This window comes from Juglans regia, chromosome 7 (genome assembly GCF_001411555.2).
Source record: "Juglans regia cultivar Chandler chromosome 7, Walnut 2.0, whole genome shotgun sequence".
NCBI classification, from domain to species: domain Eukaryota; kingdom Viridiplantae; phylum Streptophyta; class Magnoliopsida; order Fagales; family Juglandaceae; genus Juglans; species Juglans regia.
Genome location: NC_049907.1, coordinates 33,831,074 through 33,847,136, shown reverse-complemented (window position 1 = coordinate 33,847,136; position 16,063 = coordinate 33,831,074). Strand labels below are relative to the sequence as shown.

The following is a 16,063-nucleotide window of genomic DNA, read 5'->3' as shown; positions in this document are numbered from 1 at the left end:
TATCGGACGCACGGCCTTATCCTCCGGAACCGTTCCCCATTCTGTCTATATGCGATACTCTCGGTGGTTCACCTAACCCACTGGGAACTCCCAACCACGGCTTGAGACAAAAAATAAAAATAAAAACTTGGGGGACCAGTCTTTTACCTTGCGATGCCACTGTTCCAAGGTTACCAAGGCATGGGACATCTTGAAGCTGTACACATTCCCTTTGAGGCGAAGCACTCTGTGGGCAAGAAGAAACTTGCAGCCAGTAAGGTCCGTGTCATCCAAGTAGGATTCCAGCAAACCTGCCACCAAATAAGGTTGCAGCAGATCAATAACCTCTAGGCGTTCGGATGAAATTGAGAAAGGGACAAGCCTAGGCGGTCTAGAGGTCACGGATGGGAGAGGAAATGGCAACCTCAAGCCGCACGAAAACATAGAAGGGTATAGGGCTACCTTGTCTGAGTGGCCCTCTGAGTCAATGGCACCCTTGTCAAGACCTGGAACTTCAAAGGCGACAGATTCTGGCACTCGAAAGGTGAAAGCTAAGGAGGCCAATGTGGGCTTATCGGTGGACGAGTGCCACCCATTGCCCAAAAATACTGGCCCAACGTCGGCAAAAACACTAGGTTGAACGGATTTTTTAGAAGCTATCACTGCTAGAATGCGAAGTAACATAGAGACTGATTGGAAAGAAAAAGAATTGAAAGAACAAGAATGGCAGGACAATCGTAAAGCAATGGAGCAAGCCAGGGCCCACTCCCACGTTTTATAAAGGAAGGTGGTTGTCAGATTTCCGTAAGTTGTCACAACTAGGATATGTGCCGTTTCGGTTTTCGGAAATGCGGTTCACAAAGCAACATCAACGAGAAGAGCGGCCTGACATCTCTTCATTAATGAGTTTGAAAAGATGTGATGAAAAAATAAATCCATCATGAGAAGACGCCGTCAGAAATAGCCGACCACATGAGCTTCTCGGATAGCAAAAAAACTAAATACAGTACCCGGCCTTGGGAAGAGGGTAGGGTAATTCATGATAAATTCTCACCGTATTCGTCCGATGAGAATTAGCTGGGTAACTATAAGGAGATTTCCCCCCAAAGCCCAAGAGGCCCAGCCAAGCTCGACCCACAAATCCGGCCCACTAAGGGAAGTCCCTATACATGGCCTACTGGAGGAATGGTGCAGCAGACTTGTCGGGCTCATTGATCTGAGGTCCCTCGATAATGTCCAGTCATTGAGTACCCACCCACACAGCAGGCGTGACATGCGGAAGATCGTCGATCTACTAACAAGGAAAGCATGAACGGATTGGGAGAAAAGCAGACCGAGAGGAGAAGGTTGGAGAACCACATAGCATTTAATGCCTCTGCCACCCGGAAGACACACTACATTAATGACGCTGTCGCAAAGCCACGCCACATTAATGAGACTGTTGCAGAACCACACTGCATTTAAATGTTCTGACAAAATGAACAGTACGAGGACTCTGGACCTCGTAGTGACATGCATGATCTGCTTTTCGAACTGATAGTATAAATAGCTGATCCCAAGTATAAGGAAACTCTCTCTGATCCCTAGATTTTCTTGCTTATTTACTACACTCTAAGAACACTTACTGACTTTGGTATCAGAGACTCCTTGTCCCCTAGGTTGCCCTCTCAAAGCCGCATATATTCTTCTCTCTGCAGGGCCCGTTGTGAAGACCTAAGTTGTTGGAGTCTAGCCCAAGTGTCTGCGAAACACAACATCAACAGATAGTATTTCTCAAAACATAAAACGATAATATTTATATACACACACACACACACACATATATATATATATATATATAAAAACACCGTAAAACTATTAAATATAAGGTGGACTAAGATTTATAAAAGAAAAAAAAAACCCATAAATCGCGTGGGCTAATTTCATGAGTTATCTTAAAAAAATTAAATTTAAATAAACCTTCGTCGTTGGCAAGTTGAAAACGGAAACCTGGAAAAGAACAAGAAAGTATCGAGCTGGATTGGATAAAATGGGCTAGTGCCAGACCCTTTTTTTATGAATTTCTCTTTTATGTTTTGTTCGGACCAGACAACTTCAGTCATAAGAGCATCCTCATTGGCTTGGTCAAAATTAAAAGATGGTTAAAATTTAGATAATTTGTACAAAAAACATTCCACATTAGATTAGGCATCTCCAAAACAATTTGGATTTCTGCTAGAGTAATTGACCAAATATAGAGAACCAAAATTGATTCACCAAATATAGAAAGTGAATGGCTAATTCAATGTGAAGATTGAATTTAAATAGAATAGGCAAATGCAAAAAAGTGTGATATTAGCTAAATTTTAAAGAAAATGCTACAACCACCGTTATTTGACACCACTTTTGAGTCCCGCTTGACGTGTCCACTCCACTGTGACATTCCTTCCCTTTTTTTATTTGGAACTTGCTTTTAGCGTTTGACTTTCACTATCACCTCCGCACTTTCACTTTTCACCTCTACGCTTACACTATGCACTTGCTTTTTTTTTTTTTTTTACCTAATCCTCCGCACTTTCATCCATTTCATTTTTCCCAAATCAGTGCCGACTGCACCCAAACCCCGACGCACAAGAGACCAAACTAGTGCCCCCCATTGACTGCACCCAGACCCCGACCCATATGAGACCCATCTCTGACCGGCACGAGAGACCTATTTTTGACGTCATTCGCTTTGCATTTCGTCTCCTTCACGGTAGATTTCTCCATTTCCGCATTTCCTCTAGATTTCTTGGTTTGAATTTTTTTAATCTAATTTCTTTAAATAAAAGACTTCACACTGTCACGTATGTGAACCGACCAACAGATTTGTGTTTTTCATAGTAAATTAATAACGAAATATGTTGGAGAGGATAACAGAAAAACAATGGACGGTCTCCTCTCTGGGTCTCCTTCTTAGGTTTCCTTCGTAGAGGTGGTGGCACTGCCTCTTGAGTGCAGTTATCTCTCCATTGTGTTGGTTTATCAAGGTGCTGATTCATGGAGGAGAACCTGGATGACTTCTACCAGCAGCTTTCGCTGATAGAAAAGGAGAATGATGTGGTGGTGGTGGAGCAAGATCATCTTGAGGATGAAACTTTATGCGGGGGGAAGTGTTTGATGTTCAAGTTACTGACGAATAAGCCTTTTAATAAGGAGATGTTCAAGGCCACTATGCGGAAGGTCTGGCAGCTGGTGAAGCAAATCAAGTTTCGGGATCTCAATGCAGACCTATTCTTAGCAGAGTTTGATGATATTCGTGATAAAGAACGGGTTCTCCGAGAAGGGCCGTGGACGTTTGATAAACAAATTATTCTCGTGAAGGAAGTGGAGGGTGGTCAACAGGTTCATCAACTTCAATTTACCGAAGCGCTATTCTGGGTTCGCTTGCATGATCTTCCATTTCGGGCTAGGAATAGTTCTGTGGGTCGACTTGTGGGAAGCAAAATTGGGCGTGTAGAGGTGGTGGATCTCGGTGAGGGTGAAATTGCGTGGGGGGAATATTTGGGTGTTCGTGTTGCGATAAATGTGCAGAATCCTTTGTTGCGAGGCACAAAAATTGATATTGGATCTGGGACTACTCATTGGGTCCGGTTTTCTTATGAGAGGTTACAAGATTTTTGTTATAGATGTGGTTGCTTGGGGCATGCGGAGAAGGACTGTATTTCCCACCCATCTAAGGGAGATTGCCTTCCCTACGATGCTTGGCTGTGCGCCACCAGTAATGGGGATCGTGGTCGTTTTTTTACACTGGTGAAGAAGGTACTTAACTAGCCTGTGGATGGTAGCAGCTCTCCTCCGGTGTCATTAGCTGGGGTGGCGGAGGCAGTGCCTAGTGGTGGCGCTCCTGCAGGGGTTTCCGGGGACGTTCCTTTAGGAAGTGCTAGAGTAAATCACGATCCGACAGTTACGGATTTTGATATTATGGATACGTTGAAGATGGGGCGTCAGAAGGATTTTGCTGGGGCGACAAGTTCGGAGCAGATTTATAACCATTTCGATCGTGGGGAATATCAATCTTTGGGGAATCTTAACAGCAAAGTCGTGGAGTGTGAAAAATCGACGGTTTTAGCTCCTCAGTTAGTTGATGGGCCCGTGGACTTGGAATGCCCATTGGATTCTCATTCACTGGCTGGGCTTGTGGTTTCTATGGCTTGTAGTTCCGAAAAGGGGCTAGTTGATGATCAAGAGGGCTCTCTGTTGTGTGAGTCTCAGTGTCTATTAAGGCCTGATGGGGTTCATTCTAAACGTTGGAAACGAGTGTCGGTAATAAGTAAAACGCCGAGTTCTAGCCAGAAGGCCTCTGCTCCTCAAGGGGTTGGGCGAAAGCGGAAATCTTACGTCGAGAAGGAGAGTCTAGCGCTTTCCGTTGGTGGCTTTTCTAAGAAATGTTCTTTGGCTTTGCCTACTGCGGGTGAGGAAGCAGATGATTCAGCAGTTATATCGGCGGCGGCTGGTGTCCAGCACCGCCGGGAACCATGAAAATAATGAGTTGGAATGCTCGTGGGCTTGGGAACCCACGGGGCATTCGAACCCTTTGTGACTTGGTCAAAAGGGAAGCTCCTGATGTATTGTTCTTGCAGGAGACGCGGCTCTCTGTTCGTGAGTTTAATCTCTGTAAGTTCAAACTTGGTTTTGGTAATTGTTTACCGTTTGGATGTTGTGGTCGGAAGGGGGGTTTGGCTCTGTTATGGGGGAATGATGTTGATCTCTCTATTATAAATTACTCTAATTCGCATATTGATGCTGTTGTTAAATCGGGTGGGTCGATGGCTTGGTTTTTTACTGGTATTTACGGTAACCCAGATGCATCTCAGAGGGATCAGACTTGGGATTTAATAAAAGGCTTGTGTCGTGTCAATAGTAGCCCATGGTTGTTATTGGGAGATTTTAACGAAGTTTTGTCTCACAATGAGAAATTTGGGGGGTAGACCATGGCCTGAGTGGCAAATTCAGTCTGTTAGGGAAGTGGTAGATGGATGTGGTTTGAGGGATTTAGGTTACAAAAGCTATCCCTTTACTTGGTGTAATCAGCGGGCAGGTAACCAGTGTGTTAGTGAACGCCTTGATCGAGGTTTAGCTAATTCTGCTTGGTTGCATTTATTCCCAAATGCTTGTGTTTCTCATGGTGTAGTAGCCTATTTGGATCATGTTCCTATTTGGGTGGAGCTGACGGGTGTTGAAGAATTTCCCAGATACAAAAAAGCTTTTAAATTCGAAGCCATGTGGGTGGGCGAGGAAGGTTGTGAGAATATTATTAGAGAGAGTTGGAGCAATTGTTCATCTCAGACCAGCTTTAGGGATGTGCAAATTATGATCCAGACTTGTGGCCGTAGGTTGTCAATGTGGAATAGGTAGTCCTTTGGTCATGTACAAAAGAATCTTCAAAATGCTAGGCGGCAGTTGGCTAAGGTTCATGAGAAGGGATTTATGGGGGAGGGTAAGGATGAGAATGAGTTAGCCAAAAGTGAGATGCAGAAATGGCTTGAGCGAGATGAAGCTATGTGGCGTCAACGATCAAAGGCTTTTTGGCTGAAGGATGGGGATCAAAACTCTCGGTATTTCCATATGAAGGCTACTCAGAGATGTAGGAAGAATAAATTACTGAAAATTTAGGATGACAATGGGATCTGGCAGGTTTCGGAAGGGAGAGATAGGGTTATTCTGGACTATTTTAATTCTCTATTTACTACATCTTCTCCAAGTGGATCGTTGGATTTTTTGGAGTCTTTAGCTGGTCGTGTTAGCTCTCAGATGAATGAACAGCTGTCAATGGTTTTTTCTGCTGATGAGGTGAAGGCTGCTATTCACCAAATGCATCCCTATTTAGCTCCGGGACCAGATGGCATGTCGCCAATATTTTATCAAAAATATTGGCATGTGGTGGGGGAGTCATTAACTGCAGCAGTTCTGAATGCTCTTAATTTAGGTGTGTTTCCAGCTTCTTTAAATCACACTTTCATTTGTTTAATTCCGAAAAAATAGTCTCCATCAAACGTTAGTGACTATAGACCCATTAGCCTTTGTAATGTGGCCTATAAGATCATTGCTAAGGTGTTAGCAAATCGTTTGAAAGTTGTTATGCCCTCTGTTATTGATGAGAGTCAGAGTGCCTTTGTTCTAGGCGTCTAATCACGGATAATGTTTTGATTGCGTATGAACTGGTACATTTCTTAAAGAGGAAAACTAGAGGCAAAAAAGGGTTCATGTCTATCAAATTAGATATGAGCAAGGCCTATAACAGAGTGGAGTGGGGCTTTCTTCAATCAGTTATGGAAGTGATGGGGTTTGCTCCCCATATTGTTTCTCTAATCATGGTTTGTGTTCGTTCAGTTTCGTTCTCTATCTTGATTAATGGCAAGCCTAAAGGACCTGTTTATCCTTCTAGGGGCTTGCGGCAAGGAGACCCCTTGTCCTCTTATTTATTCCTGCTTTGTTCTGAAGGTTTGATTTCTTTATTGTCGAAAGAAGGGTTGAGGCGAGGGATTTTGGGGTTGAGAATTTGCCAGGGTGCTCCATCCATTAATCATTTGATGTTTGCAGATGATTGTGTTATTTTTTGTAAGGCTGATATTGCAGAAAATAGACGAGTGCAGGCTGTTTTAGATTTTTTTGAATCTGTCTCAAGTCAGAAAATTTATAAGGAGAAAATAGCCATGGTGTTTAGTAATAATGTCCGTCGAGAGGTCCAAGCTGTTTTAAAGCAATTGTGGGGTAATAGTGAGACCCAGCAATATGAAAAGTACTTAGGTCTTCCACCTATGGTGGGCAGATCAAGGCATCGGGCATTTATTTCTATTAAACAACGTGTGTGGCAAAAACTCCAAAGTTGGAAGGAATAGTTACTTTCAATAGGGGGAAGGAAATTCTCTTGAAAGCTGTGGCACAATCGATTCCTATGTATGCAATGAGTTGTTTTTTATTGCCTTCTACTCTGTGTTCTGATTTGGAGGGATTAATGGCAAAATTCTGGTGGGGTCAAAAAGGGGTGGAAAGGAAGATCCATTGGTTGAGTTGGGCAAAAATGTGTGAGCCTAAGGTAGGTGGAGGCTTGGGTTTTAAGGACTTGAGGACTTTCAACTTAGCTCTTTTGGCTAAGCAGGGGGTGGTGGTTGCTGCAGAATGAGGGATCCTTACTTTTTAGATTATTCAAGGTTCGATATTTTCCTACTTCAGCTTTTGCACAAGCTGGTCTGGGCCACTCTCCTTCGTTTACTTGGAGGGGTATTTGGGAAGCTAAGAAGTGGGTCCTTAGAGGGAGTAGATGGTGTGTTGCTAATGGGAGAACTGTTAAAGTTTGGTCTGATCAGTGGGTTCCTAGTCATGGGGTTTTATGTTCTGAAATTTCTCATGGTTCATTGGAAGTTCAAGAGGATGTGGTGGCTTCTCTGATGGATGTAGATGCAGGAAATTGGAATGTCCACAAACTTAGATCTCTTTTCAATCCAAATATGGTGTCTGATATTCTCAAGATTGTTGTTTGTTCAAGTGTTAATGCTGATAAATGTATTTGGGCTCATGAGAGGTCGGGGGACTTTAGTGTTAAAAGTTGCTACAGGTTTATTAAGTCCAGCATGGGTTCTCTTGTTGCTGAGACTTCATCAGCAAGTTCTAGGCATGTGTTATGGAAGCAACTATGGAGGATGCCAGTTCCAAGTAAGATTAAAATATTTGCTTGGCGCGCTTGTAAAGATGGCCTTCCATCAAAACAGAATTTAGTAAGGCGACATGTGCAAATAGATCCTTGTTGCAACTTTTGTGGTTTTATATGTGAAGATCTCAATCATGTTTTGCTTACTTGTGATAGCTTATTGTGCTTGTGGCACGAATTATTACCTGATATGCATTTGGATCATAATCTGAAAATTTGTGAGATTGCTTTACTCTTGTGTCAGGGGTATATAGGGATAAATTACTTCTTTTCTTTATTGTTGCTTGGAGTCTTTGGTATTGGCGTAATCAAATGGTGCATGAGCAGGTGCTGTTGAACCCAAAAACTGTTGCTGATAATGCGTTGGGTTTAATAAGGAATTATGTACAGCTTCATTTGAAGTCTCGGGTGCAAGCAAAGCACCATTTTCACTGGACAGCTCCTCTACTAGGTCTGCTAAAGGTTAATGTTGATGGTGCAGTGTTTGGAGAGTTGTGCAAATCAGGTGTTGTGTGTATTCTGCGGGACGATAAAAGGAAGGTGCTGATGGCTGCGTCAAAGGCTGAGAGTGAAGTTGAGGAACCAGAAGCTGTGGAGCTAATAGCTGTTCTTCGGGGTCTTCAATTGTGTGTCAGCATGGGTATCTCAAGAATACAAGTTGAGTCTGATTGCTTGTTAGTGGTGGAGGCGCTGGAGCATAATAACATGGCTGGTTCTTTGCTGGGGCTGCTTTATCAGGATATTAAGTCTATTTCTTCTTGCTTTGTTGAGTGTTCTTTTGTTTATGTTCCTAGAGAGGGCAGTAAGGCTGCTCATGGTTTAGCTAGGTATGCTAAAAATGTGGATGATGTCGCTATGTGGTGGGATTGTATTCCGGACTTTATTTCTTAGGTCATTTGGCTTGATAATTGTCTGTAATATTTTTTATGAATGAAAGTTTGGTTTCTTATAAAAAAAAAAAATAACAAAATATGTTGCAGAATGGTAGGAATTTTTAAGCTCGACTTACTCTCTTCGACTGAAATTATATAATTCATGTAAAGAACACCTACCCACTCTGCAATCTCCTTTCACGAAAAAGTTTGATGTTCTGTTTCTGCGGTTTGGTTCCAAGAAGCTGATGAAATTGAGTTTTGTTCTTGAAGCTTTGAAGCTTAGTAAGTATGTATGTGTCAAAAAAAAAAAATATATGTATAAATTGGTTTGGTTCCAAGGTTGTGTAAATTTGCAACAAAATATAGTTGTAGGCAGTATCTATGTTATGCTATTAAATGGTTTCATTTTACCCATTTACTGGAGAAATGGAAGTACGTACATTCAACATGGTGGCATTTCAATGTGTACCCCAGTCGGCACTGGTTTTTGGGAAAATAAAATGGGTGAAAGTGCAGACGATTGGAATAAAAAAAAAAAAAAAAAGAAAGCGTAGGTTCAGAGGTGAAAAGTGAAAAGTGAAAGTGCAGAAGTGATAGTGAAAGTCAAATGCGGGAAGCAAGTGAAAATAAAAAAAGAGGAGGATTGTTAAAGTGGCGTGGACACGTCAAGCGGGACTAAAAACGGTGTTAAATAAAGGTGGCTGCGGCATTTTCTAAATTTTAAAGATGCATTTAGTAAGGAATGCTCTAATACGTGGATTACTAAACTTAAGATCAAAATCGTTTTCGGATAACATTTATTAATAACGTCATATCTGTTCGTCTCTGTCCCAATAATCGTAGTGAAACCTTTCGCGTTGATTGTTCGGAGTTCGAACGATCGAAGATTCGAAATTCGAGACCTCACAAATCTGTTCACTCAGGAGTTGGACTGTTTTTCCAATAAAAACTCAACAAGTAAGGCTAAATTTATATTAAACAAGCCGGAAAAAACGCTGTAGCTCTATCGTACGGACACCGGCGAATGATGATCGGTCGGAGGATTTTGCAGAAGATTTCTTGGAGCTCCGGTGCGCGGTGGCTGTCTCCGTACGCCTCTCAAGCTATGATCCCAGCTCTGGTTGCCTCGGAGCTCGATCCTCCATTTCAACGATTCTCCTCCTCTCGGATTGCCTTTTCTACGTCCGCTTTGCTGTCGTTTCGCTCCGCTGATAATCGAATTTATGTGTGTCCCCTGCCCTTTTACACTTAAAGTAATCCCGGGGTTGTTTAAGCGTACTCTTTGTATCTTTTGCCTCGTTGCTTTGTTAGTCAATAATAGGTCATGGCACAGTCTATGATTACAATTTAATTTTGGGTTTTTAGGTTAGTGCAATTCAAATTGCGTAGGCGCTGTTTCTTGTATTTTGTCGTTCTTGTGAGGGAATGGTGCCCCAGTACCATACATCAATTATCACGGCCTTTATGCATTGCTTTCCTGGAGAATGTTGAATGGGCGCAGACACCTCTTGGATGAATTGTAATTGAATAGCTTCCTAAACAGAAACATACATTCTAATTTTCCAAGCTGTTGTTTTAACCTTGAATTTCAATTGCCATATTGAGGTTCTTTGCTTGATCCATTTTCCACCTGAATGGCTTCAGACCTATCCATTATTGATCTCGTGCACTGGGCTTTAGTGGTCGGAATGGGTATGTCAAGTGGTCCTCAATTAATCAAATCAATCGTGTCGATAAGTCTCAAGTCTTTGAACCGTGATACTGTAGAACCCCACAAATTAGAAAACATCCTTTTCAAGATCTTGTTAGCGTTTCTGATGTCTCCCTTTTCCATTTTTGCAGTTCAATAGTCCATATACTGGGAAGAGATTTTGCTTTTCAAGTCATGTTTTGGCAGAACTTCCATCGGGTGGGATAGTTGATGTACCATTAGCTCAAACTGGGGAAGGTATTGCCGAATGTGAACTTCTTAAATGGTTTGTGAAGGAGGTGAGTGAATGATGATAATGTTGCATGTTTATATCTTCTAATTTATTTGGTTGGTAAATATGCCAAAGGCTTGGTTGGAGCCGTGGATAGGTGCTGAATTTCTCTTTTTCTTCCATGTTCTATACTATTAATGCTCTTCTCGGTATTTCCAAACTTTTCAGTAGGTTTTTTGTATGTATATGGAGGCTTGTAGATGTTTGTTACAATATATATTAAATTATTAAATTTCACCTCTTCCTATCAACTTAAGCTTCTGGAAAAGTTAGTTATTTAACATGGTATTTGAGTAAAAGTCGGTAGTTTCAATCATGGCTCGATATTTCACCCATATTATGATTGAGTATTTTACATGTTGGGCTCCCTTATGAGGGGGAGTTTAGCCTTTGTGTGGGAGTCTAGGCCCTTTTGTGAGAGAGTGATAGAATACATGTTAAGGAGAAGTGTTATTTAGTATCATTTTAATCATATTGTTGTTCTTTCCATGGTTTCCTGGGAAATGTAAGGTTTCTTTCTCCTGTTGAAAAATGAAATTTGTCATATTCTGCACTGTTGGTGAAATAGGATAGTCGACCTCAGTCATAAATTGGCTTTTCTGGTTGATTATCTATGCATTTACCTACCATCCATTATAATTAACCTAGCGTATGTTTTGAATAAGTCAGCAGAGATAATTGTTGATACGTTTACCCTGGCAGGGGGATCAAATTGAAGAGTTTCAACCAATTTGTGAAGTTCAAAGTGACAAAGCAACTATAGAAATAACTAGTCGTTACAAAGGAAAAGTTGCTCAGATTCTTTATGTTCCCAGTGACATTGTGAAGGTGAGAATTAAAAATACTACTTTTTGGAACTTAGCCTCTTTCCATTCTTATCTTCACGCAATTTATATTCAACCCTACGACTGTTTTTACATAGTTTGAAAGTTTCCTGTTTTCTAAGGGGTTGTCAGAGATGCATAGGCAGTTAATTTGGCTTCAATCAGAAACTGTGTTAAACATAACAGCTAGGAATCAAGGGATAATAAAAATCACGCTTATCTTTTACTGTTTCTGGAAGAGGGCATGGAATGCTGGATTCTTTTAAGTACATTAAGTAGGTTTGAGCAAGTTTTAGAGGCATTGAGGACTTGAAAAGACAGGAAATTATCTGAACACAGGTCAGCTTTCTTTCTTCTACTTTGATCCTTAAAGAAGATTATGATTCTACTGAAATTGCAGGTTGGAGAAACTCTTTTAAAGATTTTTGTTGAGGAAGCTCAGGTTCCAGACCTGGCTTCTTATGTTCCAGAAAACCCCACTCCAACTCATGATGGTATGGAAAAAGCAGTGTCACTTGATTCACAGCCAAGGAAAAATAACATTGGTGGAGTTCTATCAACACCTGCTGTCCGGCATCTTGCAAAGCAACATGGTGTAGATATATATGACATCCTGGGAACTGGTGAAGATGGGAGGGTACTAAAAGAAGACGTGCTCAAATATGCTGTCCAGAAAGGAATCTTTAAAGATCCATCTGCTTCCTTGAGTGCTGCTGACGGGGGAAGGCAGTTTCTTGAAGGAGAAGAGGACCATCCCCATGTATCAGCTGACGTTGGATGGAACTATGGATATGAAGATAAGACAGTTTCCCTAAGGTAATCTTGGATGCAAAAATGAATTGGAAACTCTCCTTCAAAAGATAAGAAAAACAGAAGGACTCTCTGCCCTATAATCTGTAACATGGACAAAACCATGATAAACTTGGCAGTACCTATACTATAGAGGTGTTATAATTCACTTTTGCCATTCTTGATTTGGTTAAGGGTAGATAGGAATCCAAGCTATTGACCTGTGCAGCCAGAATCTTGCTCATCTTTTTCCTTCTAACGGAGGACATGGCATGTGATTGTGGTTTCATGGATCTTCATATAAAATAAAAAGGAAAAGAAATAGTTGTTTACAAGTCTGAGTTTAAGGAGACAAATCTGACATGAAATTTAGATTCAGTAGCTGTATCAATGTGCACACAACTCCTTATAGCTTGTTATTTGGCATCATGTGCAATGAAACGGATTCATGTGGAATGTTTGTTTTAGTACTGTAACTGCGACAGAGTTAGGGTGATAGGCAAGCTACTTATATCTGTTCTTTCAGGGGTTTCCAGCGATCAATGGTAAAGTCAATGTCCATGGCTGCACAAGTTCCACACTTTCATTTTGTGGATGAGATCAATTGTGATGCACTAGTGAAGCTTAAAGCATCTTTCCAGAATAATAATTCTGATCCAGATGTTAAGCACACTTTCCTTCCATCACTGATTAAGTCTCTTTCAATGGCCTTGAGCAAGTATCCCTTAATGAACAGTTGCTTCAATGAGTCATCACTTGAGGTCATCCTCAAAGGTAGACTTGCCATTTCTACTGCTTCTGCATTTTGGATAAGAACAGCTGCTTATATGAATTGAGAAAATTGGCTGCTAATCATATTATGTATCACATGAGCTAATGTAAGAACTTTCTCTCTGTATCGTTGAGACGGTTTCACTCCACTTCATACTCTAGGCCATTATTGTATATGTAAAAGTGTTTCTTTTCATATGGATTTTCTGGATTATATAAACTTTTCTTTAATTGAGTTTGCTTATTTATATGGTTAAGGTTGGTATTAGGCAAGATAGTAAGTAGCAAATCATGTGAAAGTGTTTTTATAATTCCATTAGCCAAAAAGAATGATAAATATACTGTGAGGATTTCACGGGGTTGATATGAAACAGGCAAAATTTTCACTGTTCACCATACTGTTCTAGTTGAATCCTCCCAGTGGCTCTAGCACCACTCAAAGAGTAAGAGTAATACTTTTATAGTGAATATCCTTAGGCGCTTATCTTGATTGCTCCAAAACAAATTGGAATGATTGAGACTCAAAAGGGTTACAAATAATTTCATTGCCTTTGTTCAAGGTTTTGATACAAGTTGGCTACTTGTTTATTATCATAGGTTCTCACAATATTGGAATTGCCATGGCTACTCCATATGGTCTTGTTGTACCAAACATAAAGAATGTCCAATCGCTTTCAATTTTGGAGGTTAGTTTTGTGGAGCTTCTTAATTTTACTTCCTTTCCATTCTACATTATTCAAGTGTGAACTTTTTATTCTTCCCACATTCCTTGTTGGTTTCTCCAAGAAACACAGACCAGTGGGAAACATGATCTTTTGCTTGAAACTCTGCTATAATTACATTTAGTAAAATTCCATTTCATTATAACCACTCTGTCTTTAATTTTTTCGTTACTTTACAAAGAAGAGAAAGTTGATTGTCCATCTCATAATCAGCAACTAAGGCAATGAAGTGTTACATTTTCTTTAATGCAATAGTATATATTTTATTGCGCAAACAATTTTGTTCTATGTATTTTACATATATAATAATAGTTTTTATCTTTTTGTACTCACTAGCAATAGATTAATCGGCAGCAAATGTCCATAGTATTTGCAATGCAATCAGGATATTTTTGGGTTCTAAACCTCCGGATTTGACATATCATTTATTGGCTTATCCACCCTAAAATCATAGTACTCAACAAATTGCTTGAACCAGTGAGCAACTATCAATTGATGATTTGCGAAGGCAACAGAGGCAATTTGCTCAACAGTTGCTTCTGCTGGCATCTCATGCGCTGCTGTGCTACTGCTTCTTGGGCTATTGCTTGCTTTGACTATAGGGTTTTAATAAGGAAACATAACATGCGGGTTTACTATTTAGCTTGGAAATAGTAACTTTGAAATATAGGTTATTGCAATAGGTTGCATTTACTCCCCCAAATGGGTTGCTTTTGGTGGTCAATGTCCCAATATAATCATATATATGTGCAGTTAATGATGGCATAGTGCCTAATATCTTTTCTTCTTCTTCTTACTTCCTTAAACCCGTCATAATCCCATGCTTTACTTTTCGATATTCATATTTCCAAATGTGATTTATAGATAACAAAGGAACTATCTAGATTACAACAATTGGCACTGGGTAACAAGCTTAATCCTGTGGATATTTGTGGCGGAACAATTACGTTAAGCAATATTGGAGCAATTGGTGGAAAATTTGGTTCGCCACTCCTCAACTTACCTGAAGTGTCCATTATTGCAATTGGCCGGATTCAGAAAGTTCCACAATTTGCAGATGATGGCAGTATATATCCTGCATCAATCATGACTGTAAGCAATGAGTTATTCATCTGGGTTTCACTCATATCTCAAGAATTAATATACTATAAGACTGATTGCCTACGCCTAGAAAACTCAAGATACTTTCCTACCAAATGATATCATTATAAATCACAGCATACACATTGTTCAATTATTTTACTGAAAGGGAAGGAAGAGATTCTTAATTTAGATATGTTTTTAGATTTATGGTCATTAATACATGAGTAATGTTAGGTACAAGCTCCAAATAGACAAGTTTCGTGCAAGCCATTTGTAAAAAATGGGCCTCACTAATAAATTATAGTTTTTTTACACTTTTTTAAGGTAGGGTCTATTTTTCTACAAGAGTTTGCGCAGGGGGACTTGTTTATTTAGAACTTATACAAATCATTCATCTTAATATAGGCGTTTTAGTTATTGTCCCTTTGCCACAGTAGTATATATTCTGTAGTTCTTTAGCATATACAGATTGATTATGATTACAAATAACCGAAATAAATTGGTATTTGTCTATTTGATATAAAAAAAGTGTTTAGTAACTATTGTTTTTGTGCTTAACATGTAATGAGCCTTTTAGTTTTGATAGATGAAATAATATGTCCAATCTGAAACGGTATTTTCCTTCTCAGGTTAATATAGGCGCAGATCATAGAGTTTTGGATGGGGCGACTGTTGCAAGATTCTGCAATGAGTGGAAACAATTTACTGAGAAACCGGAGCTGTTCATGTTGCATATGAAATGATATGTCAGACTCTGGAATTAAGGTTCATTCAACTTAAATTGGAAGCAACTTCTGTTCTTGTCTGAATATTGAGCAGTCAAACCGGAGCTGTTCATGTTGCATATGAAATGATATGTCAGACACTGTAATTAAGGTTCATTAAACTTAAATTGGAAGCAACTCCTGTTCTTGTCTGAATATTGAGCAGTCAAGTCAAAATGTACAGCGATCCACACAAATAAGTTGCTATGGCATTTGTTACTTTGTTTCAAAAAGGGAACAAATAAGGGTGGATTGCAGTGGTGTTGCCATTGTTGCTGCTTGAAAGATCACAAGAAGTTTCTCTATATATGTTCAGCTGGCTTTCTCTATGCTTCTATCTGAAAGGATAAAAAGCAGCCAAGACATCTTGTTCAAAACTCACATTAAGCCTTATGCTTCAAATTTCAATGATGCTTTCCTTGAATGATTTTGCGCTTTTGAGATAATAAAATATCAGACTAAGGCCCCGTTTGGATAATGAGATGAGATGAGATGAGATAGTTTTAGATGAAAGTTAAAAGTTAAACAAAATATTGTTAGAATATTATTTTTTAATATTATTACTGTTTTGAGATTTGAAAAAATTGAATTGTTTATTATATTTT

The 16,063-nt window shown here is 39.8% G+C and overlaps 1 protein-coding gene across 2 annotated transcripts; it reads left to right on the top strand.

Moving 5' to 3' along the window:
- The first annotated feature begins 9,245 nt into the window (after nt 1-9,245).
- LOC108987293 (lipoamide acyltransferase component of branched-chain alpha-keto acid dehydrogenase complex, mitochondrial) lies at nt 9,246-15,866 on the top strand. 2 transcript variants are annotated; one of them, XM_035692358.1, is made up of 9 exons: nt 9,283-9,748; nt 10,366-10,512; nt 11,208-11,333; nt 11,730-12,145; nt 12,645-12,892; nt 13,487-13,575; nt 14,476-14,703; nt 15,324-15,485; nt 15,597-15,866. In XM_035692358.1, the coding sequence occupies exons 1-8, from the start codon at nt 9,548-9,550 to the stop codon at nt 15,435-15,437; spliced, it is 1,569 nt and encodes a 522-aa protein (XP_035548251.1). In that variant the 5' UTR covers nt 9,283-9,547; the 3' UTR covers nt 15,438-15,485; nt 15,597-15,866. The 2 variants fall into 2 exon arrangements, with proteins under 2 accessions (XP_018815726.2, XP_035548251.1); XM_018960181.2 differs by having other exon boundaries at nt 9,246-9,748; nt 15,324-15,866.
- Nucleotides 15,867-16,063: the final 197 nt, after the last annotated feature.